At 39.7% G+C, this 23,838-nt stretch overlaps 2 protein-coding genes across 20 annotated transcripts in view; both read left to right on the forward strand.

Annotated features, from left to right (window-relative positions):
• The window catches only part of SYTL2 (synaptotagmin like 2), a 117,327-nt gene extending 103,203 nt beyond the window's left edge, over positions 1-14,124 (forward strand). For 16 of the 19 annotated variants that reach the window (XM_038568400.1, XM_038568403.1, XM_038568412.1 and 13 more), the window contains 8 exons: positions 39-158; positions 1,433-1,602; positions 2,746-2,848; positions 4,919-5,089; positions 7,975-8,053; positions 10,163-10,262; positions 11,889-12,094; positions 13,061-14,124. In XM_038568400.1, coding sequence (XP_038424328.1) covers positions 39-158; positions 1,433-1,602; positions 2,746-2,848; positions 4,919-5,089; positions 7,975-8,053; positions 10,163-10,262; positions 11,889-12,094; positions 13,061-13,206 — 1,095 coding nt within the window. In that variant the 3' untranslated portion in view covers positions 13,207-14,124. The remainder of the gene's footprint in view (positions 1-38; positions 159-1,432; positions 1,603-2,745; positions 2,849-4,918; positions 5,090-7,974; positions 8,054-10,162; positions 10,263-11,888; positions 12,095-13,060) is intronic. The other 3 variants (XM_038568415.1, XM_038568408.1, XM_038568409.1) reach the window with 1 other exon arrangement.
• A 4,473-nt stretch (positions 14,125-18,597) lies between these two features.
• On the forward strand, positions 18,598-21,196 carry CCDC89 (coiled-coil domain containing 89). Its single transcript, XM_038568419.1, has one exon. It carries the CDS (start codon positions 18,732-18,734, stop codon positions 19,842-19,844), a length of 1,113 nt encoding a protein of 370 aa, XP_038424347.1. The 5' UTR covers positions 18,598-18,731; the 3' UTR covers positions 19,845-21,196.
• The last annotated feature ends 2,642 nt before the right edge of the window (positions 21,197-23,838 follow it).

A 23,838-nucleotide genomic window follows, 5' to 3' on the forward strand; every position in this document is an offset into this window, starting at 1 on the left:
GAATTTAAATTTTGTGTATATTATATGATGTTTTGTAGAGTGATGACAGAGAAACAGATACAGCATCAGAAAGCAGTTACCAGCTCAGCAGACACAAGAAGAGCCCAAGCTCTTTAACCAATCTTAGCAGCTCCTCTGGCATGACGTCCCTCTCTTCTGTATGTAAACAAAGGCTCTGTGTTAATATCTCTCCGCTTCTGTGAACCTCACTCTGCCATTCTCCTGCTTACTATAACATGGCCTCCTGTTGTATTTCCAAGGACACAAGCTTTTTCTCTAACCCTCAATAGCTCCTGGCTAGCTAAATCTTTGTTTTTCTTTTTATAAGCATAAAACGAGTGCATACCCATTGTAGATGAATTTTTTTTAATGTAAGGATTTCAAAAATATACCTGAATTATAACAAGGTGAACCACCACATTTTTCTGTGCAATAAATGAGGTAACTTTTGTAAAGTCTGCTTAGATCTGTTTTATATTTCTGATTGCAACATTTAGAATTGTACCTCTCTTTTAGCAAACCTGATGAATAAAAGTACTGATGCAGATAAAAGAGTAGGAAAAGTGATTCTTTGCTTTACATAAGGATTCAGAACAGGATTTTAAAAGGAAATCTCCTTAAGTGTAGTTGTTCAGGTTTGATGTAGAAAATTGGACTCTACCTAGAACTTCTTTCATAAAGTGAGGTCATTGTGTGTACATGTAGTCTGTGTGTAGAAATTCATATATGGAAATATATTCACATACATTTACCCAGATAGTTCTCTGATATACATACAGATGCACATGCCTCACCAGGTATGCTAACTAAATGTTAAAGCTATACTTAAATTCTTACTAGCCTCTCATTTCTCCAACTTTTAAAAAATCTGCTTAAATAGAATTTCTGCTGATGGTACTCAAATGTATGGCCTGGGGAAGGCTCTCAACTGCCTTCATCAATCATCCATTCTCTACCCTTCCTGACCTCTAAAGGCGTATGGCCCACTAAGCATTTTCTAGATTCAGTGGATGGATAACATAGTAAAATTCCTTTTTAGTGCCTTGGAAATTTGATAGAGCAATGTGTCACTGTGAATTGTGTGCCTGGGGTTTCTCACATCCTCTTTCTTTAACGTCTTAAATAACGAAGCATGCCTAAAAATGGGACTCTGAACAACCTCACCATAAAATCCCCCTGCTTTGAAATGAGCCAGCATCTAAATAACTTTGCATTTTTCATCTGTATCTTTTAGAGGCATTTTTTTTTCAATACTAGTTGTGTCATATAGCATGTCAGCTTGCCTGTGTTGGTCTGTCTTTATGCCATATTATGGTAACTGCTTTAAATGCAAACTAGAGAAATAATGGCAAGCAAAGATGATATCTGTGATCCTTGTGATGGGTTCACAAAAGAGATAGAAACAAACACTGCATATTTCCGATGCTTTCAGGTGAGCGGCAGTGTGATGAGCGTATACAGTGGAGACTTTGGCAATCTGGAAGTAAAAGGAAATATTCAGTTTGCCATCGACTATGTGGACTCACTGAAGGAGTTACATGTCTTTGTGGCCCAGTGTAAAGACCTAGCAGCAGCGGATATTAAAAAACAACGCTCAGATCCGTAAGTACAATTTGGAGTTAGTTTTCTCTGAGTAATTTGTAATCTTGTAGTAATTGGGAAAGAAAGAAAAAAATTGAAGGGAAGATATGTGTGTGACTGTGTCAAAAAGAAATGTCTGAGAAGAAAAGTTGGGGGAAAATGCTGTTTCATTTACTCCATGAATTCATATACCAAACTTATTAAACTATAAAAATGTCAGAGAAACATAATATATTTCAAGTTGGAAAGGGCCTTGAAGGCCATCGTGTCCCATTCATTCTTTTAACAGATAAGGAAACCAGGGCCAGAGAGGATAAGTGACCTTTTTACATAAATTCAGAGAGTCAGCAGCAAAACGGGGCATGAGGGCTTGAACCCCAATCTCCCCCCATGACACTCTCAAACTTCTCTAAAATTAGGGACATGTCAGGCCATATTTCAGAATGCTCAGTGGTGTAGAAACAGTTAAGATTCTAGAATGAGGTAGTTTCTAAATTTAAATTCTATTTTACAGAAGAACTTCAGGGGAAATTACCAGCTCATCTTTTATTATTTTTATTTTTTTTCCAGCTCATCTTTTAAATCACAAGGTTAATTGAATTTCAGTTTATTTGCAGAATTTGAATGGTATTCCTCGCTTAGACCAATGCAAAAGTCAGATTCTTAACCATTTTGCTAGCGTAAGGCCAATCCTTCTATGCTTTTATTGTAAAAACAGCTGGAGTCAGTATCCTTTTTTTCCCCTCATTGAATATGGCTTGCTTAGGTCTGAGCTAAGATTAATTTTTGTTTTCAAAAGGCAGTAATAAAACTTTTTAAGTTCTGCAAGCACCAAAGCCTTTTCTCAATAGAAAACAAGCCAGTAAAATTAAGGACATTAGAGGTCTTTTCCTCCCTCCTCCACTTCAGATAAGGTCAAAGGGAAGGGGAATTCAGGAAATATCCTTGAAAATTTTTCAAAACATTATAAAATGACCAATTCTGTTGCACTATATTTAAAAGTTTAAGTATAAAAGGTGTTGGTGAGAACATCCTTTACTTAATGCTTTTCTTGGTGTCATGAAATATTTTTTTCTGTCAATTATCAATGCATTTTTCAAAGTAGAGATGGAAATAGCACTTTTATTTTCTCTGACCTTCTTGTCTGTCCACTTCTCTTTTTAGATATGTAAAGACCTATTTGTTACCAGACAAGGGCAAAATGGGCAAGAAGAAAACACTTGTAGTGAAGAAGACTTTGAATCCTGTGTATAATGAGATATTGCGGGTATCTAAGAACTGTCTGTCTAGGAAAATCCTAAATGATGATGTGTCACTGTGATTGTGTGTGAATAGCCGTATCTTCTGGGGTAGTATCTCTACAGATAAAGTCAGTCATAGAGAGTGGAGAAGGAAAGGGATAAACATGTTCTGAGAAACTGCTTTGTGTGAGATCATGCACCATGAACATTGTATGCATCCTCTCACTCACTCTGGACATACCCCACCAGGAGGGTATCACCTGCCCCTCACAGATGAGGCTTAGAGAAACAAAGGAGTTTGCTCAAAGACACACAGCTGAAAACATGGAGCATTGTGACCAAAGTATCCCAGAAGCATAATCCTGATCATGTTATTTCTCTGCTTAAAATGTTGTAGGATTCCCATTACCCTTAGAGGCAAGTCCATCCTTACCATGCACCAGTCCCTTTGCACTTCTACTTTCAGAGTCTTTGTTTAGGTCACTCTGATTCCTTTCTGTTGTTTGGAGGAACTAGCCACATTATCTCACGCTGCTGGATTTCATGTTCCATCAGGCTGGAGTACTTTTTCCCACATTCTATCCCTAACTACCTCCTACAGTTTTAAATGCCTCTTCTTGTGAGAGCTTGTCCCTTCTGTCCCGCCTGGGTCTGCTACCTCAGGCACCTTGTTTCATATAGACTTTGTTAACTCTCAGCACTTTAACTACTGGCTCCATTGTCTGCTTTCCCATTAAATTCTAAGTTCCAGGAGGTCAGGGACCACCAGCTCCATGTATTTATCAACAGTGTGCCTTTGGGCAAAAGACTTAAACCTGTCCATACTTGAGGTCTCCAAAAGGCAATAATAGTACCTGCCTATCTACTTCAGTACTTGTGAACATTAAAAGAGTTAATATGTGCAAAGTGATTAGTATATATTAGACACGTAAATGTTGACTCTTAGTACAGGGTCATGATAGTTGTTAAAAAAAAAATGTTTATTGGAAGGAGAGATGGCAGAACAGATGAATAGAAAGTATACCTGGCTCAATTGGCTGTATTCCTTTTCCCCCCAGATTGCATAATGCTGCCTTAGTCATGATAATGTAAAACAAAATATAAGAAGTGCTCTTCATTCCCCCTTTCTGAAAAACCTGTCCTACTGTTTGATTATCCTCCAAGGAAAGAAGCAGAGTTAAATTAATTTTCAGTCCTCCATGGGTCAGTTTTTTATGGATTTTCTGTAGCCACTTTTTAATTACAGTTTGACTATGATATACCTCAGTACCCTTGCTATTTCTGGGTCAGCTGCTTCAACCCTATACTCAGGAAAAGCCAGCTAATTTAAATGATAAACTCAGAGAAAGGCAAGCCTGCTACAACCAAAATGGACTTTCAAGTAGTACATCATAAAGCCAAATAGAGATTATTTTTAGATTAGAACTACTATTATCCCTTCCATGATTATATATAATCTAGGACTGACTACATCCTAGATGAAAAACTGCTAGGATGCCAGATATTTTCCACTTAACCATATGAAGCAGGAAAAAAACAAAAATATCTTTTCTTGAAAAATACCTTGTCATTGCAGGATATCCATAGTGGGAGACATTATGTGTAAATGGGGGTGAGTGGTATATGGGAATTGTCTGTACTTTCTACTCAATTTTGCTGTAAATCTGAAACTTCTCTAAAAAAATAGAGTCTATTAGAAAAAAATACCTTGTCCTTAAGTAGAAAACAGACCACAGGATTAAACTTTATTAGTATTTTTAGACTGAATTGGATTTATGTTATATCTAGTTTGAACTAAAACATCCAATAAAAAATGAATAATTGGCTTTTGTTTTTAGAGAGCCATTACTGCCTCTGATATTTGAACCGTGGTTTGCTTTTCCAGAAGCAGAAAAAAAATCAGCTTTTGTGAAAGATATAGCTCTTTGAAACAAGACACTTAGAATAAGATGACTTTGCAATATTTTTGAGACTTGAAACCTAGCAGATGAGAAAACCTGATCTGCACAGATGACTTTTCTCCTCCTCTCTCTATGTTATAACTTTGGTATAAAATAATATTATTCACCACTTTAATTTCCTTCTTTGATCTACAGTATAAAATCGAAAAGCAAATCTTAAAAACACAAAAACTGAACGTCTCCGTTTGGCATCGGGATACATTTAAGCGTAATAGTTTTCTAGGGGAAGTGGAACTGGACTTGGAAACTTGGGACTGGGACAACAAACAGAACAAACAATTGAAGTGGTACCCTCTGAAGCGAAAGGTAAGTTCAGACTTGTTGGTTGGTTGATTGGTTGGTTGGATGGTTTGAGACCTGGTGTATAGGAGAAAGCTATTATAATTGCATTTTAATTCATAATGGTTATCCATAGTTTGGGATCATTATATATGTTTCTTTTTTGTTTTTAAAAGAGAGAGCACCTGTGCAAGTGGGCAAGAGGAGGGAGAGAGAGAATCTTAAACAGGTTCCATGCTCAGTGCAGAGCCCTACACAGAGCTCAATTTCATGACCGTGTCCCATGTGTTTATTCTTTCTTCTGTATTTTCAATTCTTTCTTCCTCTCTAGAATTCAGGCTGGCTAGTTTTTGTGAACCTATATTTCAGTTTAATAATTTTCTTATCTGCTGTGTCTAGAACACTCATCTTACAAGTTCTCAACATTATATTTTTCAGATTTATATTCTCATTTGATTTTTTATAGACCACTTTACTGCAAAAATTCTCTTTTCTTAATATTGTCTTTATGAACATATTTATCAATGTTATTTAAGGTATATATCTGAAAACACAATATCTTAAGCATTTGTAAGTCTCTTTTATCTAATTCTTTATCTTTGGTCATTTGGTCCTTTGTCCTAATATGCCTGTTTATTTTTTATTGCATGCTATATATACATTTTATATGAAAACCTTTAGGGATACTTTGAGAGGATTTACTTTTGTTTCTGACACATAGAGTAGGGACAGACCACTTTAACCTGAGAATGAACCAACGAGAAGCTGGGGTTCAGTTTTCATGGGGTCTCATGTAGTTTTTGCTTGGCCGTGTTCCTAGGCTATGACCCTTCAGAGGTTCCAAGTGAAAGTCTAGGGAAGTAGTTCTCAAATTTTAGCATGAATCCAGTTCACTTGAAGGACTCATTAAAACACAGATTTCTAAAAAAAAAAAAAAAAAAAAAAAATACACACACACACAGATTTCTGGGCCCTATTCCCAAGGTTTCTGATTCAGTAAGATCTCAGCCCAAGAATATGCATTTCAGTAAGTTCCTAGGCATTGCTGATTAATTGCTGATGCAGAGTATGGCCTGGGAACCGTATTTTGAGAACCACTGATTTAGGATACTTTCTAAGGCTATTCCTTCCTAGCTGGCTGTGGACTCCAATTTTGGTCTCTCCAGCCCCATGAGACTGGAAAAAACTCTGCTCAGGCTTTTTTTTTTTTTTAAGATTTTATTTATTTGTTCATTAGAGACACACAGACAGAGGCAGAGGGAGAAGCAGACTCCCTGTGGGGAACCTGATGCAGAACTCAATCCCAGGACCCCGGGATCATGACCTGAGCCAAAGGCAGACATTCAACCACTGAGCCACCTAGGCATCCTCCTGCTCAGTCGTCTTAGTCTTTTTCATTTAGGCTTCTTATGTTCTAATTTGGCACTACTTAAAAATTAGCTGATGCCTCAACGTGAAAAGCAATGACTGTCAGGCTAAAAGATCTTGTCCATTTGAGTCCTGTCTATATTAATAATTCTTTAGCTCCTTCAAATAAATTTGTTTAATCTCGTTTTTTTTTTTATCGTCCTCAGTGTGAGTGTTGGTATGATCTCAGCTGGAAGTTATAAATAGCAATAATACAACTCTTTGTTAAGTGAAAGTGTTGTATTATGTAGATACTAAAGAAATGATTCCAAAATATTGTATCAAAATCACCAGAAGCCCTTGCTTCTAGTCTTACCAAAGACTTACTGGGTATGAATTCTTCAGAAGATGACAAGAGCTTTTCATTTTAAACTAACTTCCCTTACATTTCTGAAGCATAGCCATGCTTCAGCAATAAGGCTCTAGAGGACCAGAATTTGAAAGTAAAGCCATCTCTCTTATACTCAAAATAATAGAGCTACACTCTTAAGTTATTGTCCAGTCTTTGTTATTCTTACAGACCTCATACCAAGTGATCTGAAGTAATTAGACTCATGTACCTTTGAAAATGTAATGTTTGGGTTTTCTCTCCCCTCCTTTCCCACATTCTTACTCAAAGAAAGAGAATAATACCAATAAATAGTTTTATGTGCTGGCTGAGTGACTAACAAAAATATGTGTGTTTTTATAAAAACCAAAGCATCCCAGAACATTTCTCCTATCTCCAAGAAAGCCATTCTGGGGGCACCTGGGTGGCTCAGTGGTTGAGCATCGACTTTGGTTCAGGTCATGATCCCAGGATCCTGTATAGGAGAAAGCTATTATAATGGCATTTTAGTTCATAATGGTTATCCATAGTTTGGGATCATTATATATGTTTCTCTTGCTCTCTTTCTTGTTTTTAAAAGAGAGAGCACCTGTGCAAGTAGGCAAGAGGAGGGAGAGAGAGAATTTAAACAGGTTCCATGCTCAGTGCAGAACCCTACACAGAGCTCAATCTCATGACCCTGTCCCATATGTTTATTCTTTCTTCTGTATTTTCTATTCTTTCTTCCTCTCTAGAATTCAGGCTGGCTGCATCAGGCTCCCTGCAGGGAGCCTGCTTCTCCCTCTGCCTATGTCTCTGCCTTTCTCTCTCTGTCTCTCATGAATAAATAAATAAAATTTTGAAAGAGAGAGAGAAGGAGAGAGAGAAAGAGAAGGAAAAAAGCAAGCAAGCAAGCCAACCAGCCAGACAGCCATTCTGATTTCTCTCCTATCTCTGGGACGAAAGGCCTTGAGATGTTTTCTGGGGACCAAGCACGTTTTTCCAAGATACATAATAGAGCCTTCCCAGGTAAAAACGCAAGAGTTTAGCTCTAATGGGGAAGGAACTTTTAATCCGGGGCACTCGCGGGTGATACAGAATTGTAGAAATGGGGCAGTTATGGTCCTATAACAGAGTACCAACAGAGTAAAATCATTTGTGTCTTACACCTACTGACTGGCAGTGCTTCATTTCCTAGACTGCACCAGTTCCCCTTGAAGCAGAAAACAGAGGTGAAATGAAGTTAGCTCTCCAGTACGTCCCAGAGCCAACTCCTGGTATGTAATGATTTTCCATCTAGATTTATGCCCTTTCCTAATATCTCCCTCACCAAGGATTTCTTTGGACGCTGTGTTACTTTCAAAGGTGAAACCCTAAGCAAATATATTAACTTAATAATTGTATGGACCAAATGAGTCAATTTACAATTGATAGTTCGTTCTCTCTCTCTCTCTCTCTCTCTCTCTCTCTCTCTCTCTTTATGGTAAAAACATATAACATACAATTTACCATCTTAGCCATTTTTTAAGTGTACCATTTGTAGTGTTAAGTATATTCACATTGTTATGAAGCAGAGCTCTAGAACTTTTTCATCTTCCATATCTGAAACTCTATACCCATTAAACTATACCCTTGCCTTGTCCTTCTCCCAGCCCTTGGTAACTACCATTGTACCTTGTTTCTATGAAAAAAAAAAAAAATCCTCATTTTCAGCCGTCTTAACTTTCACCTCACTCTCTAAAAAGTTGGTATCTACATAATGTGAATGGCCTTTCCCATATTCAGAATTTGGAACTATTGGTTGTATTAGGGTAAGAATGGAAGCTGAGTGTTCTTCAGAGGTGAGAATTAGAAGAATTAGTATGAAGCTCTTAGGAAATTAGAGTTCATTGGTTCTGCATTCTCAAGGCCTCAGCAGTACAGAAAGCTTTTTCCTCCAGGTTACTAATTGCATCCTTGATGTTAGGGCCTCAGGCCTACAGCCCAGTTAAGGAGCAAGAAACTAGCAAGAAATGAATGCCAGCCTACTCTCATTTCCCAAGAAGTTCCCCAAGTTTTTCTCTGTAAGAATCTGTGTAAATGTTACAACTGAAATCAGAGGTTGCAACTCAAATGTTTTCAGTAACCGGGTAGTAAAACTAGTGGGACGAAAGAAATAATGGGTGGTAAGGGCAGTGATTGAACTGGAGAAAGACATTCTAATTCAGTTAAAAAAAAAAAAAAAAAAAAAAAGAATTGGAGGGCAAGCAAAACCTATCTTTAGGCCCATATAGCTGCCAAACCACCTTGTTGTTACTCCCGGATCTTCCTAAAAGGCAGATTTTCTTACTATATGTAATTTGTATCCTATCATTTATGGTCCACATGCATAGAAATTCTGCCAATATCTTTCCCTCCACTATCATTTCTTGGTGAGGGGGCAAAGGAGATCATGTGTTTTGATGAGCTCCATCTTGTCTGAGTTTTTGCTCATGTAGTTTCTCTTCCCTGAAATGGCTTCCTCTTCTCAACCTATCCAACTCTTAGATGAAGCCCCATCTTTTCTGGCTATATTCTTTCCCCCTCACTGTTCACATCATCATCTAGAAAATTATGGTAATAACTTGGCATTTCATTCTATATGCCATTTTTATAGTTTTTATTTGAGTTAATCTTTTTAGCTTAAGTGTAAACATTTTCCAAAGAGATAGATTTTTTAAAATATATTCCTTGTATATCTGATGACATTACTAGCATAGGGCTGAGCATATCATAGATGCTCATTAAATTCAGGTTGGTTGACTGAGTTAACCTATTCAGAAAAATGTGGTAATGGCCCTCTGTCCATGTGTACCCAGTCTAGCCAACAACTAAAGACTAAGCCAACTTCTCAGTAATTCCCTGTCCATAAGATTAGTTATTATGTGTGTATCTACATAAAGTATTTCACCACATTTAAAAAGAAGAGTAGCTATACCTTAGCCAGTACCTATTTTGATTATACTCAGTATGGTTTCAGATGCCTCCCACTAACAGCAATTGATATCAGTATTAATATTTGAAAGGAATGTGCATGTCATTGAGATGTTTTGAATATAACTATAAATGTATGATTACATACCTGATTTCTATAACTTGTCTTGAAACAAGCCAAACCCAGAAAGATGATACAGTACTCTGTACTTGGAATCAATATGAATTATTTTTATAGAACTGTCTGAGCTTAGGGCAGCCAGAGTATGGAAGATTTGGTTAAGAATGTATACATTTAACCAATTAGGACCATATCCTCAAGCTCTAGCTAGTATCACTGTGCCAGACCATTTTTAGGTTGGCATCTTTGGATATAGTATTGCCACAAGAGGAAAGGCAGTGAAGTTTTATTTTCTGTCCTTTTCCAATTCCAGGTAAAAAGCTTCCTACAACGGGAGAAGTGCACATCTGGGTAAAGGAATGTCTTGATCTACCACAGCTAAGGGGCAGCCATCTAAATTCTTTTGTTAAATGGTAACCACACTGATAACTCTGCTTCTCTCAGTTCTATCATAGCCTGGCCTTTTCTGGTTGTTTTGGGGTCTCAATATCTGTGATGCTGAAACTCATCCTCCGTGGTTTAAGTGAGATAACTTGGGACAATGGCAATGTGAACTAGAGGGATCTGTGACACGAACCCCTAAGGGTCCATTTAGTTTTAAAACCATGAAGGCAACATACATACAAATGAAACCAGGGACCATGTACTCAGGTATGGGATGTCTTCTGGAAGATATATCTGCTGGTGAGGTTAATATTCAGTATAAAAGAGTTCATCAGATTTCTAATGTTGGGATTCCATGCTCCTTGGTTCCTTTGTGGAGCAAGGAGAATTTTTCCTCCTATCCCTTGTCCCACCTTTGTGGCTTATCTGCAAAAGATCTTTTGCCTCAGCCTGCAAATATGTGGAAAATGACTTGCTAAACAGACCCCTACTGCCTGATCCTGGAGACCCAGGATCAAGTCCCACGTCGGGCTCCCTGCATGGAGCCTCCTTCTCCCTCTGCCTGTGTCTCTGCCTCTCTGTCTCTCTCTCTCTCTCTCTCTGTCTCTCATGAATAAATAAATAAAATCTTAAAAAAAAAAGACCCCTACTAATAGTTATGTCCTAGGAGTGTAAGACAATTAGAGTCTTTAAGTGGCAGACTTTTTTCTCTGGCATCTAGTCAGTAGTAACTAAGCAGATGTTAGTAAGCACTCTCAGTTCCCCCTAATTTCATCTATATAGATTCTTCCAGAAGATCAGTTATAGCAGTTTAAGTTTGTTGACATTATTTGTGATTTTCACTATACATAGTATTTATAGATGTCAGTTGGTAAGATTTTTCAGCTCAGGTCAGTGTATCATTCTGAGACAACTCTCAGGCTTTGTATTTATAAGAGATGGTAGGTTAAAAACAGAAAACAGATGATCACGAATGCTTACAAATTTTAAAGGAATCCCCAGCCAATTGCTACCATATTAAGCACTTACAAAAGAAAGCACTAACCCAAGTTGTTTGCTTCATATGTAATTCTGATATTAACCTCATGAAATAGGCATCACATTCTCATTTTTAAGATGAAGAAGCAAGTGTATGAGAGATTACGGGACTTTCCCTACAATACACAGCCAATAAGTGGCAGAGTCAGGATTTAAAGCAAGTCTGGTCCACTATAATGCACAGTCTCTCCAGCAGAATGCTGCCACTACCACCATCATCACCATCACTGCCACCATCTTTACCTCCACCATCACTGCCATTACCACCACCATCCCTGCTATCACCACCGCTGCCACTGCCACCACCACAGTCACCACTGCCACTACCACCACCATCACCGCCAGCACCCCTACTATCACTACCCCCATCGTAGCTGCCACCACCGTCATGGCTGCCATCACCACCACTACCACCATCACGGTTACCACCACCACCACGATCACAACCATCATCACTGCCACCATGATCACCATCACCACCACCACTGCTGCCTCTCTACACTCTTTTTTTCTTCCATTTCCTTCTGCCAATCTTCAGTAGCTGTGTTGCAGTACACTGAAAACGTAAATATTCACCATCTTATTAAAATGCTTTTACAATACGATTCCTTTTGTAGTATCATCCTTCCAGATACAAGTAGGAAAAGTCGCCAGAAAACAAGAGCTGTAGGGAAAACCACCAATCCTGTCTTCAACCACACCATGGTGTATGATGGATTCAGGCCTGAAGACCTGACAGAAGCCTGTGTAGAGCTTACTGTCTGGGACCATCACAAATTAACCAACCAATTTTTGGGAGGTCTTCGGATTGGCTTTGGAACAGGTAATGTTTGTTAGGTTTTCAATTCTCTAGGAGCGAGGTGCTTCCAGGGACAGTAAAGTTTTGCCTGTTTGTTGTTTTGCTTCTTCCTAATGAAAATAGATATTCTACTTCTGTTAAGTGTAATGAAATGAATGAGTGGAGGAATTTCGGGCTGTATGCCAAGGGCTCTAGATACAAAGATTAACGGGATGTACTGTCTATCTACACAAAGCTTGAGTTATTGTGTGTGGGAAGTACAGAAAAGCCTTCATTACTACTCTTCCCTGAAAAAACACTTATGTCCTTTTGTAACTAGAAGTGTGCTTAAAATAATCATAATAACTCATATTAATGAGCACTAGTCACTGTACTGTACTGAATGCTGTATTTATATTATTTCATTTCATCTTCACAGAAAGCCCATGAGTTATTACTAATGTTATTCTAAGAAACCAAGTAACAGAGCTAATAAGTATCAGACCCAAGATTCAAAGTTGAGCCTGTTAGACACTAAACCTCAAACTACACTTCCTTAGAGATTGTCTAACTTCCAACCTTCCCTACTACCCCACTATGTCCCTGATTGGTTGTCAGCCAGAACTTCTATGAACATGAAGAGAAATCTACTCTGTGAGTAGAGGGAATAGTTCCAATTATAGTCCCAATTATGGAATGCCCCATTATTGGGCATCTCAGGTGGTTAAATAGTTTTTTTCTTATATTGAGCCCCAGATCTGCCCTCCTAGTAATACTAAAACTATTCCTCACTCTCTTCCATTGATGATTATAATTAGGGGATTGTCCAGGGTTTTTTTTTTCCCCCCCAATGAACTATTCCTTTCTAAATGCAAAGCTTTCTTTCTTGCTTTTTTCCTTTTCTTTCTTTCTCTTTCTTTCTTTCTTTCTTTCTTTCTTTCTTTCTTTCTTTCTTTCTTTCTTTCTTTCTTTCTTTCTTTCTTTCTTTCTTTCTTTCTTCTTTCTTTTCAGGTAAAAGCTATGGTACTGAAGTGGATTGGATGGACTCTACATCAGAAGAAGTTGCTCTCTGGGAAAAGATGGTAAATTCCCCCAACACTTGGATTGAAGCAACCCTGCCTCTCAGAATGCTGTTGATTGCCAAGATTTCAAAATGATCCCGAAGTTGACTGGCTCCTCCACTGAAAACTACTAAACAGGTAGAATCTGATCTTGAAAATCTGACTATATGGACAGATTCTCACCTGCTGCCTCTCACCACTAATGGATGCCACACAGCATGGTAAAGTCAACCTGCATGTGCCCAAGAGACTTAACTAATAATAAAATGTGTAACTTATTTGTGACTTCAACATTAAAGAAGATATTTGAGAAAGCTAGGAAAAGCAAACAGTTGCTGCTGCTTCAGAGAAAAAGCTGTCCCAAAACATTAAATATTGGGGTTTTTAACCAGCAAAATATTCTAGTTTGCCATTCTGTGTTTCACACCACCAACCCTGTGCTACAATTAGGAGGGCCAGCTACTCAATGGTTGGAAACCCTCATAGGAACTGAAAAATATGTAGTTTTTGGAAAAGAGGGACAGAAAAATGCTCCTATAAGGGGGAAAAAGGAAGAATATCAGTGATAATAAAGAATTTAACCCTAAGGAAACTATTTACTCTGCAATCTCTATTAAAATGTGGAATTACAGGTTAGGGCCATGAGACTGAATTTACTGCATGTATGTCTGCCTTTGAAAGTGCTTTTCTGTGTTCCCCTGTCAAAGTCTGAGATGTGCTTTGGTGCCACCCACTGGCTCATAGGTGGAATTCAGCTTTTGGCTTAATTTTCTCCTAAGATCCCAAGCCTGTGTTTTGTAATAGACTATATAAAAACAAACAAAACCTTGCATATACAAGATTCTGTTTTTCCTATAACCCTACTATATGAAATGAGCATGAGAGTGGTCACAGACATGCTTTGCAACAAAGTTTTAATTAGAATGTAAATTGCTAAACTGTACTTCCTATGTATGTATAATTTTCATAAAGTATTTTGTAAAAACCCTTAGAATAAATTATTACATGATTTAATTGTGTGGTCAAGTTAACCTGACTTCTTATTTTGAGTGAAATACTTTATGTCAGGAATCCTAAAATGTAAATTTTCTCACAAGGCTAATATTTCTTAAGTCTTTACTTGCAGCTCTGGACATCATTTCCTCTAAGTGAGAAGCTCTGGCTATGTTATTGAAAGTGGAATTTTTATTTTACAAAAGTAGTTGAAAAGCATTGAAGGTAGGTTAACATTTATTTTTGAAAAGTTTCCCACGGAGACATTTTCTGGATCATTTTTTTTTTCTGGATCATTTTAATATATAAAACATTACTCTTCCTTAGGACCCAACTTGGTTGTCTTTCTCAAAACAAGCACTAATTTAAACATAGGTCAGGGGGATCCTGGACATTCAGGAGTGTGAAACCTTACAATAAGTGTCTAGCAAATGTCATTGAAAAAGACTAGAAGGGCACGTGGTTGGCTCAGTCCATTAAGCATCTGCCTTCGGATCAGGTTATGATCTCAGGGTCCTGGGATCAAGCCCCCACGTTGGGCTCCCTGCTCAGCAAGGAGTCTGCTTCTTCCTCTCCTTCTGCCCCTTCTTTTGTGTGCTCTCTCTCTCTCTCAAATGAATGAATGAATGAATGAATGAATGAATGAATGAATAAATAAATAAATAAATAAATAAAATTTTAAAAAAGACTAGAGTGCTTGCCTCCTCTAAAGATGTTAGAATCTTCTACCCACTTGCCAGTAAGAGTGGCTAACCTCAACAACACCCTTCCCACTCTCTCTCAAAGTCTTTTAGGGAGATGTGTAGTCCAGCTCCAGGTCCTGATTCTGTTCTGAGCACAGGGAGGGGCAAGATGAGCTGAGTGGAAGCACACCTCCCAGGCTGGCCAGGAATAGTGGCAGAAGTGCAAATCTTGTTCCAGCTCCTGCCACTTCATGGTACCAGCTTCTTTCTCAGCCCTTCTTTCAGTTATCTGCTCAGCCACCTTCCAGCATCCAGCTGGCTCTGAAACATGAGATTGGTTCTATGGTCTCCCCCTGGGACTGCGTGCCTCCTCCTATCCTCAGATCCCTGACCTTCAGAACATCAGAGTGACCAAGAGAACCACCTTTGGTATCAAAATGATTTGGGTTTGAATTCTGGCTCTGTCACTCTCTGGGTGACATGGAGTAGCTTGTTTAACCTCTCCATGCCTTCGTTTCTTTGTTTCCTGTAAAATAGAAAATGTAGATGATAATGCCTACCTCTCAAGAATATTGTTAGAGTTAAATGAGAGAAGATGTACAAATGCCTAGTACTTTTGTATAGAATAATTCTAAATAGTAGCTTCAAAAAAAAAAAAAAAAAGACATCAAAAGACTCAACAAAGGCAATGGGAAGGGACTCTGGTCACCACCAGAGAGAGCACTGGCCTAGTTTTATGCCTTGGACTTCTGGGGAGGAAATACTGGATACTTTCAGGTTCAAAGGTATGTGGGGAGAAAATGGTAGAACGAGGACAACCACCATCCAGAGAGGAGCCTAAAAGCATTACTAAACTGCAAGTTCTTTGAGAAGACAGATGGTATCTAATTTATTTGTTTACTTAGCATCTTGCACTGTATTGTTGAGCAAATCAGTGAATGAATGTTGATTAGAGTCTTTTTTTTTTTTTTGATTAGAGTCTTATGAGATTTTTAGACTTGACAAGTATTCATTCTGTGGACTTAGTTATTTAAAATAATTTTAACACATAAATGTAAAATATTTTTAATGTGGAAAATCTGTTTAGTCTACAAATACCATCGAGTATCCACTATGTACAAGGGACATAGAAAGGGGGGGGGGTAAGCATCCAGGAGCTCATCCCTCAAGAAACAACTGCTATTAACCACTTTGAGTATTTTCCCTGTCATCTTTTTTTTTACCTTAGGAAACATATTCTGTAAATTCACTTTACTACATCAGACAACCATATGTGGTAATCAGCAATACATTCAATATATATGTGACCTTTTATTTAAATGACGAGAAGTATTCTAATTTTCTAGTCACTTGTCTCAACTTCAAGTTCCATTTCAGTATATGAGCTTGAAATCTAAGGAAAAGAAGAGAAATGAGGGGGAGAATACAAATAAATTTAATTCACATTTTTGAAGTCTTTGGAATCCACTTTCATAAAACCTCAGTATCCTATAATTGCAGCAGTTATTAAAATTTCAGCTCAGGAAATTTCCCCAGTCTTCCAACGTTGCTTTTCTTTTATAGACATGAGACTCTAGTCTTTGACATCCAAGTGAAAATCTGAAACCTTTTCCTGATCTGTTTTGCTTCTGGTGAAATCTGAAGCATTTGAAAATGCATCCAACATCTCTAATGACACCCAGGCTTTTTCCTTATCATCATGACTTGAGAGATTAAATCTCAACATCAGAAACAGTGTTTGTAGGAGTCATCAACCCTTCACTCTGTGCTTGAGTTTTCCCAGCAAGATCATTCTGAATTTTTTTTATCTTTTGTTTTGCAGTTCTTTCTAGCATAAATATTTTCATACCATCAAATTACTTATAAACATGATAATGTTTCGTGGCTGCATAACATTCTAAGAAAATATAATTTAACATTTTCTCTCTTGGGGATATTTAGGTTTCCAGCTTTTAGTTGTTATAAACAACTGCCATGAAAAGCTTTGAGCAAAACTTTCGGATTATTTCCCAAGCAAAACTCTCCCCAGAAGGGCAATCCATTAGTTCAAAAGTCATAAAAATGTTTGAAGTCCTCAATATGTATGAGAGTATGAGAGAGTACCTGTTTCACTATAGTCTCAACCATCCTGGGTAGTCCTAAAATAAGGGGGAAATTTAGCAAAATTAATAGATGAAATTATTTCTAGTTTTCAATAGCCATATCACCCCCTCATCTGTGAACTTAATTGTTCATTTCTCTTTTAAGATGTTAATACTTTATTGATTTGTTCACGCTCTCTGCAAAAATATAAATCTATCATGTCATCTTTATGGTGGATATTTTTCCCAGTTTGAAATTTGCCTTCAACATTCATTCAACACACGTTTATCTAAGCCTTCCCAAAGTCCCAGGCACCTGTCAAGTATTAAGGATAGCACAGATGCAGCCCTTGCTCTTAACGATCTCAGGGTTTAGTAGGGGAAGGCAGGCAGGTGAGCAGTGAGTGCAGTAAGGCTATCACAGTTTCCATTAGAAGTATGAGCAGTCCATAGTGGACTTTTTTACGGCAGTAAAAGCGGTGAGTGGTCCATTCCACATGCAGGGGCCGGGAATGGCTTCACAGAAGAGATGCTTCTAAACCAACTGCTGTTGTGGAGTACATATGGAGAGCAACGAGGGCCAAGGTTGGAAGTCATTCCAGGTGAGGAGAACACCTGCAAACATGGCCAGAGAGCTGGTCGGTTAGGGGAGCTTCAGTGGCTGGGTTGGACTAGGGCATAAAAAGTCAGGTCCTGAGGAACATGAGGCTGGAGAGACCCCAGAGCTCACAATTTTAAAAATTATAACTTTAAGTGTTCAGCAAAAAATTAAGCTTTCCCTTACCTTTTATATAATATTTAAGTTAAGAAAGTCCTTTCTGACCCAGAGAGTTGTTTGTTTTTTTTAAAGATTTTATTTAGTCATGAGAGACACAGAGAGGCAGAGGCACAGACAGAGGGAGCAGCAGGCTCCCTGCGGGAAGCCATATGCCGGACTTGATCCCAGGACCCGGGATCATGATCTGAGCCAAAGGCAGATGCTCAACCACTGAGCCACCCAGCCACCCAGGTGCCCCTGACCCAGAGTTTTTACACTTGCCTTTATTTTCTTCTAGTTTCTATCTTTAACACTTGGATTTTATTTTACATGTTACACTGAACAGTCTAGTTCATCTGGAATTGGTATATGATGGTAAGCCTCCCTCGGATCTTTTTTCGGTTTTAATGTTTTTCATATCTACATTGTTCATTAAGCTGCTTTCTGTAATCTTATTTTGCCAATGGGTAAAAAACAGGGAATACTGAATAATAAGAGGGTTTCCCAGCAGAGGACAATGGTAAGGGAAACAAAGGAAATTCTCATCGGGGTTTGCTCTCTGAGCTGTGTTAAACACTGCAGGTGCAACTCACAGCCACTTAGGATCCTGGCTCTCACAGCAGCACTGCTACTTTGTTTTTATAGATTGCAGATTGTTAAGGAGCAAAGGTGTTTCCACAGACGGTAATTTATTCTCATGATCACTGAAGGGGCGAGAGGGAGGAAGCATATGTCACCGTCAGCCTGATTTGTTTACTCCTCCCAGAAATTAGGTAGAGTCAAGGTTTTTTTACGCCCTGAGCGGGCTGGAAACCTAGCGAGCTTGGCATCTCTTCCCTGCCCAGGACAGCCCGACACTGGGCTGGGAGCCAGAGCTGTGATTTGTTAGAAGGCAGGCAGAAGCAGAGCAGATTGGTTCTGGCCTCCCCCAGATCTGCCTGTTACTTCACGGCATTCCGATGACCCGCCCGCCAATCACAGGGCTCCTTGCTGGGAAAAGCAACTGCTGCGGGGAGCGCGGGGAGGCCCTAGCAACACGCCGAGGCTTTTGAATCCGCGGGGGAAACAGTGTGGGGTCAGCGGCTAGTGGAGGAGGCCTATGCGCTTATGCCTCAAGAAGAGAAGCCTCTCAGGATGGACCCTGCGCCCACTGAAGAGCCCTTAGAGAAGCAAAACAAAAAACTAGAAAAGCCGGAAGAGGAGATGGAGTTTAAGGAACTGGACGGTCTGAGGGAGGCCTTGGCAAACCTCCGGGGGCTGTCTGCGGAGGAGAAGAGCGAGAAGGCGATGCTTTGCTCCCGCATCCAAGAGCAGTCCCAGCTCATCTGCATCCTGAAGCGGAGGTCGGATGAGGCCCTGGAACGCTGCCAGATCCTGGAGCTGCTCAACACAGAGCTGGAGGAGAAGAGGATGCTGGAGGCCGAGCAGCTGAAGGCCAAGAGCCGGCATGCCCAGAAGCTGGAGGAACGCTTTATGACCCTGGCAGCCAACCACGAGTTGATGATACGCTTCAAGGACGAACACAAGAGTCAGAACGTCAAGCTCAGGGAGGAGAATGAGAAACTGAGGCTGGAGAACAGCAACCTGTTCAGTCAGGCTCTGAAGGACCAGGAGGCCAAAGTGTTGCAGCTCACTGCCCGCAGCGAGGCCCTCTCCAAGGAGCTGGAGACTCTGAAACAGAGGTGTGCTCAGGATGCCTGCCAGGCCCAGGCCAGAGAGAAGGAGCTGCTGGAGCTGCAGAATCAGCAGGCCTGCGCCCACACCAAGGAGACAGAGCAGCTGCGCAGCCAGCTGCAGAGCCTCCAGCAGCAGCAGCGGCAGGCGGTGGAGCAGATGGCAGAGGCAGAGCGGGCACACAGCAGCCTGAACCGGGAGCTGCAGGCCAGGCTGCAGACGGTCACCCGAGAGAAGGACGAGCTGTTGCAGCTGTCCATGGAGAGGGGCAGGGTGCTTCAGAACAAGCAAGCAGAGATCCGCCAGCTCGAGGAGAAGCTGGAGACAGCAGATGTGGCCAGGAGGCACGCGCTGGAGAGGTTTGAGCAAGAGGCAGTGGCCGTGGACAGCAACTTGAGAGTCCGGGAACTTCAGCGCAGGGTAGATGGGATCCAGAAGGCCTACGACGAACTCCGGCTGCAGTCTGAAGCCTTCAAAAAGCACAGCCTGGATCTTTTAAGCAAGGAGAGAGAACTCAACGCCAAACTCCGCCATCTCTTTCCATAGGAATCCCAGTTTCCTCTTTCCTCTCATTTAGAATTTAAATATTTGTGCCGTAGCATTGCAAGAGAAAAGTTGGTTTTCCATTTATTATACTTTCAAGCACAAAGGGTGATTCAAAGAAAAGCCACTTTACTGTGATGTTGTGGTTGTTACTATTGTAAGGGTAGCCCTAATCTTCAGTCCTACCACCTAAAATACACAAGATGTATCAGATTTCTTTCTGTGCCTTTGAAATCCTAAATTTGCTATCATTATCTTCATCTTCCTCCTAACTTATTCATTCTCAACCCAAGATATCTTCAAAAATCCTAATATTTTACATTAGCAGCTGTGAACTTAAGTGAATGAATCTTCAATGTGCAATGAGATGTACTATTGTGAAGACAGTTTTGCATAGCTCCCCCTTGTTGATAGACTTGTAGTCTCCCTTAGTTGAAAATATAAATTGTAACAGTTAATAGAACAATAAAATAGCATAGAGAGTTTGCAGAAGAAAGTGTCTGATTTTGCAACTGGCAAACAATTGCTTGCTTCACCTGCTTTACAGCAGTATCCTTTTGATCTTATTTTGCTTGCACTAGCTTGGAAAACAAGGATTGAAATCATTAAGGTCTTTATCAAAGTAGGCAAACTTTATTACAGTCATTCTATATGAGCAGTAAGATTCAAATAAGTGAAATCAACCAGTTTTCATTTTTCCTGCAAGCTTAGATCACTTTCCATTTTCTTGGGGTTTTTTTCCTTAATAAAAACAGGATTTAGAGATGCAGGGATGCAAGTATCAGTAGTTTCATTTAATACTGCATAGTATGCTAATAGACAAAGGGCCCCAACTTAGGGTAATAAGTCAGAGCAGACTGGGTATGATATATAAAGAAATGCATAGTGATTGTTTTGTTTCTATTAGCCTTATTTCCTTGCAATTAATTTTTTCTTTTTTATTTATTTATATTTAACTTTTTCCTTTTTAAAAAATCATCTAAATGAAATATATATGTATACTTACAGCATGTTTGTAGGAATAACTGTAGATATATAAAAACATAATAGTTATTACATATATTTATAGAAAGTTCTTAAAGAGGCAGTTATAAAAATATACTGTGCTTCCTTATTTCCCTATTTTTAGTCAATATGTAAACATACCTTTCAAAATAGATTGTAATATAGTATTTTTCTTACCCATTTGGTGCCAAAGTTCCCAAGAGTTACCTAATAATTTGGATTTACTAACTTTACTTAGTATCTTTTTAACAAACAATTTTTGAGTGTCATTTTACCTTAGGCAGTTTTTAAAACCTATTTTTTCACAATCCTATAAGATTGTGGTATTAAATACAAATTCCAAGAAACCATGCTGTTGGCTTGAAAGGACTATTTACTTGCTCTTACACATTACCAAGAATCAGAATATAGGAGCTAATTTAATTATAGCTATCCCTTATTGAGCTCATACTATGTATCGTGGTGAAGCACTTTGAATGGCTTGTTTTACTTATTTAATCCACAGGATTAAATTACCATTTGAGAAGGTCATTATGTTTATTTCTATTTCAAAGAAGAGGAAACTGGGATTTGCCCAAGGCCACTTGATCACTGGGAGAACTGGGATTTTGATGACAACACCCCACTGAGTGCCAAGAATAAGCATGAAGAAGCATCCTTTCTGCCCTGTCAGAGCTCCCACACAGTCAAGTCTAGGGCCAAAAAGCAATTACGTACAATGTAATGTGTTTTCCCAAGAGCTTTATAAGATCACAGCAGGTAAATCACAGACACACACACAGCAGCTAACTCTGCCTGGGGTAAAGCTCAGGAAGGTAGAGAGGATTGAATGACAGGGGTGACTAACACAGGAGTTGGTATGTAAGCTGGTTCTTAAAGAATTAGAATTTCACCAGTGTAAGAAAGGGAGAAAGGGGGCAGCCCCTGTGGCCCAGCGGTTTAGCGCCGCCTGCAGCCTGGGGTGTGATCCTGGAGACCCGGGATCGAGTTGCACATGGGGCTTCCTGCATAGAGCCTGCTCCTCCCTCTGCCTCTCTCTCTGTCTCTATGAATAAATAAAATCTTAAAAAAAAAAAAAAAAAGGAAGAAAGGTTTGAACAGAATGGAGTAGAAAGTCATAGAGTTAAAAATGTGTGTGTGTGTGTGTGTATACATATATATTATTTTGGGGGGACATCATAGTTGGAGGTTCAGAGAATCATGTCTACAGATAAGACTGGAAGAGTAAATTGTGGACAGAACACAGGGAGGCTTGAAAGTTGGGCAGACCCCTTATAAAAGGAGGAGAAAAGGGTGGAGGGGGCAAGCGAACAAACACAGCCACACAGATCAGCCCTCTTTTCCCAGCCGGGTTTGGGCGTCTTTGCATGAGGCCTGGTGCGCATGCGTGCCAGCATCCGTTTCTTTCCACCACCATCCCCACCAGCCCTTTGTGCCTGTCCAACCTCCACCCTCAAGCCCAACAAGTTGCCCGGAGGTGGTGTAATTTGCTGAAATTTTGTGCCCAATCTCTGCGGAAGCAGCAACTCCTGGGCAGAGGCAAGGTGGGAATCGGAAATAGGCGTCCTGGTATCGAAGAGTGGCTTAGTAGAGGGCTTAGCCCATGATACCCTCTTTAGGTGGGGAAGGGTGCATCTAGAAGAGTGCAGAGAGGTGGGTAAGGTAGGGGCACAGGGACGTATGTCCCCTAGAACATGGGCTCAAAGAAGGGGTCTCATGTGCCCAGGTCTGAGGACAGTATTGTTCAGTCATGCTAAGGCATTTGTATTAGGTTGTACAATATGAAATTGCCACTTTATGGGTAATCAGTGATTAGCTATTGACTATTTCCTGATCATTCTAATACCCTTTTGAAATATAGTAAAAGGAAAGTGAGTAATCAGAAGAGAGGGTCAAAGATGGATGTCTACAGAATTGAATCAAACAGCCTAATGTGGAGAACAAAGGTAAAAGAAATGTAGGAAAAATTAAACTTCCTTACAACTTAGAGCCATTGACAAGTACTTGGAACAAGGAGAGTAAGTTTCTTCCAGGAACTCAACTGCCTCAATACTTTGCTAGAGGCAAAGGTAACCTTAGCTGGAAATTAGCCTGACCTCCAGGATCCTTTAAGTCTTCTTTAACATATAAAAAAATCCCTTTGGAAACTTCCTTTATATCCACCACCAAGATATATGTTAGCAATCATCCTCCAAACATATAGTCCACTGATAAACATCTGAAGGATCTCATGATTAAGATTTTATTTGAAAAAAAGAAAAAGATTTTATTTGACAGTAGTGAATGACATTATCCTAACAGCAGCTAGTCCTGCAAGGTCCTGGAAGCCTTGCTTCCAAATTTCTTACAGACTTAAGATCTCTAATGCATTCCCAACTTAAAAATATATAATCAGTCTCTTCCCACAATCCCACTGCAGATTTTGCCCACAGATCCTGTCCCCGTGATTTAATAAAACCACCTATTTTGCACCAAAGACGTCTCAAGAATCCTTGACCGTTCCCAAACCCCAACATTTCACACCAGAGCCCAAAATATGGAATAATAATGTAAGAAGAATGTGAACCTATCATGTGTCAAATGCTTTTCATTTCAGCCACATACTAGGTCTTCAAAGAAAGTTCATTTATCACTGTTAACAGATGAAAAAAGTGAGATTCAGGGAGGGACTTGTCCAAAGCCAGGGAGCTTTGCTTGGGGTGGGGTGGGGGAGGAGAAAGGTTTGAACTCCACTCTCTATAGCAGGGCCAGCCTCATAGGTATGTCACTTGCATGGTGGCCCCACATTTGGTTTAGTGCTCTGCTGTCACTGTCTAGAGAGAGCGAGCGTGTGATTGGGAGTGGGGGAGGGGCAGAGGGAGAGAGTGAAAATCCAAAGTAGGCTCCATGCCCAATATGGAACCTGACATGGGTCTTGATCTCATGATCCTGAGATCATGACCTGAGCTGAAATCAAGGATCAGAGGTTTAACTGAGCCACCCAAGTACCCCA

This window comes from Canis lupus, chromosome 21 (genome assembly GCF_011100685.1).
Source record: "Canis lupus familiaris isolate Mischka breed German Shepherd chromosome 21, alternate assembly UU_Cfam_GSD_1.0, whole genome shotgun sequence".
NCBI lineage: Eukaryota > Metazoa > Chordata > Mammalia > Carnivora > Canidae > Canis > Canis lupus.

What these genes read in the sequence shown, in the direction of transcription:
- CCDC89 (XM_038568419.1), top strand. Translation starts at nt 18,732, where the DNA reads ATGCCTCAAGAAGAGAAGCCTCTCAGGATGGACCCTGCGCCCACTGAA.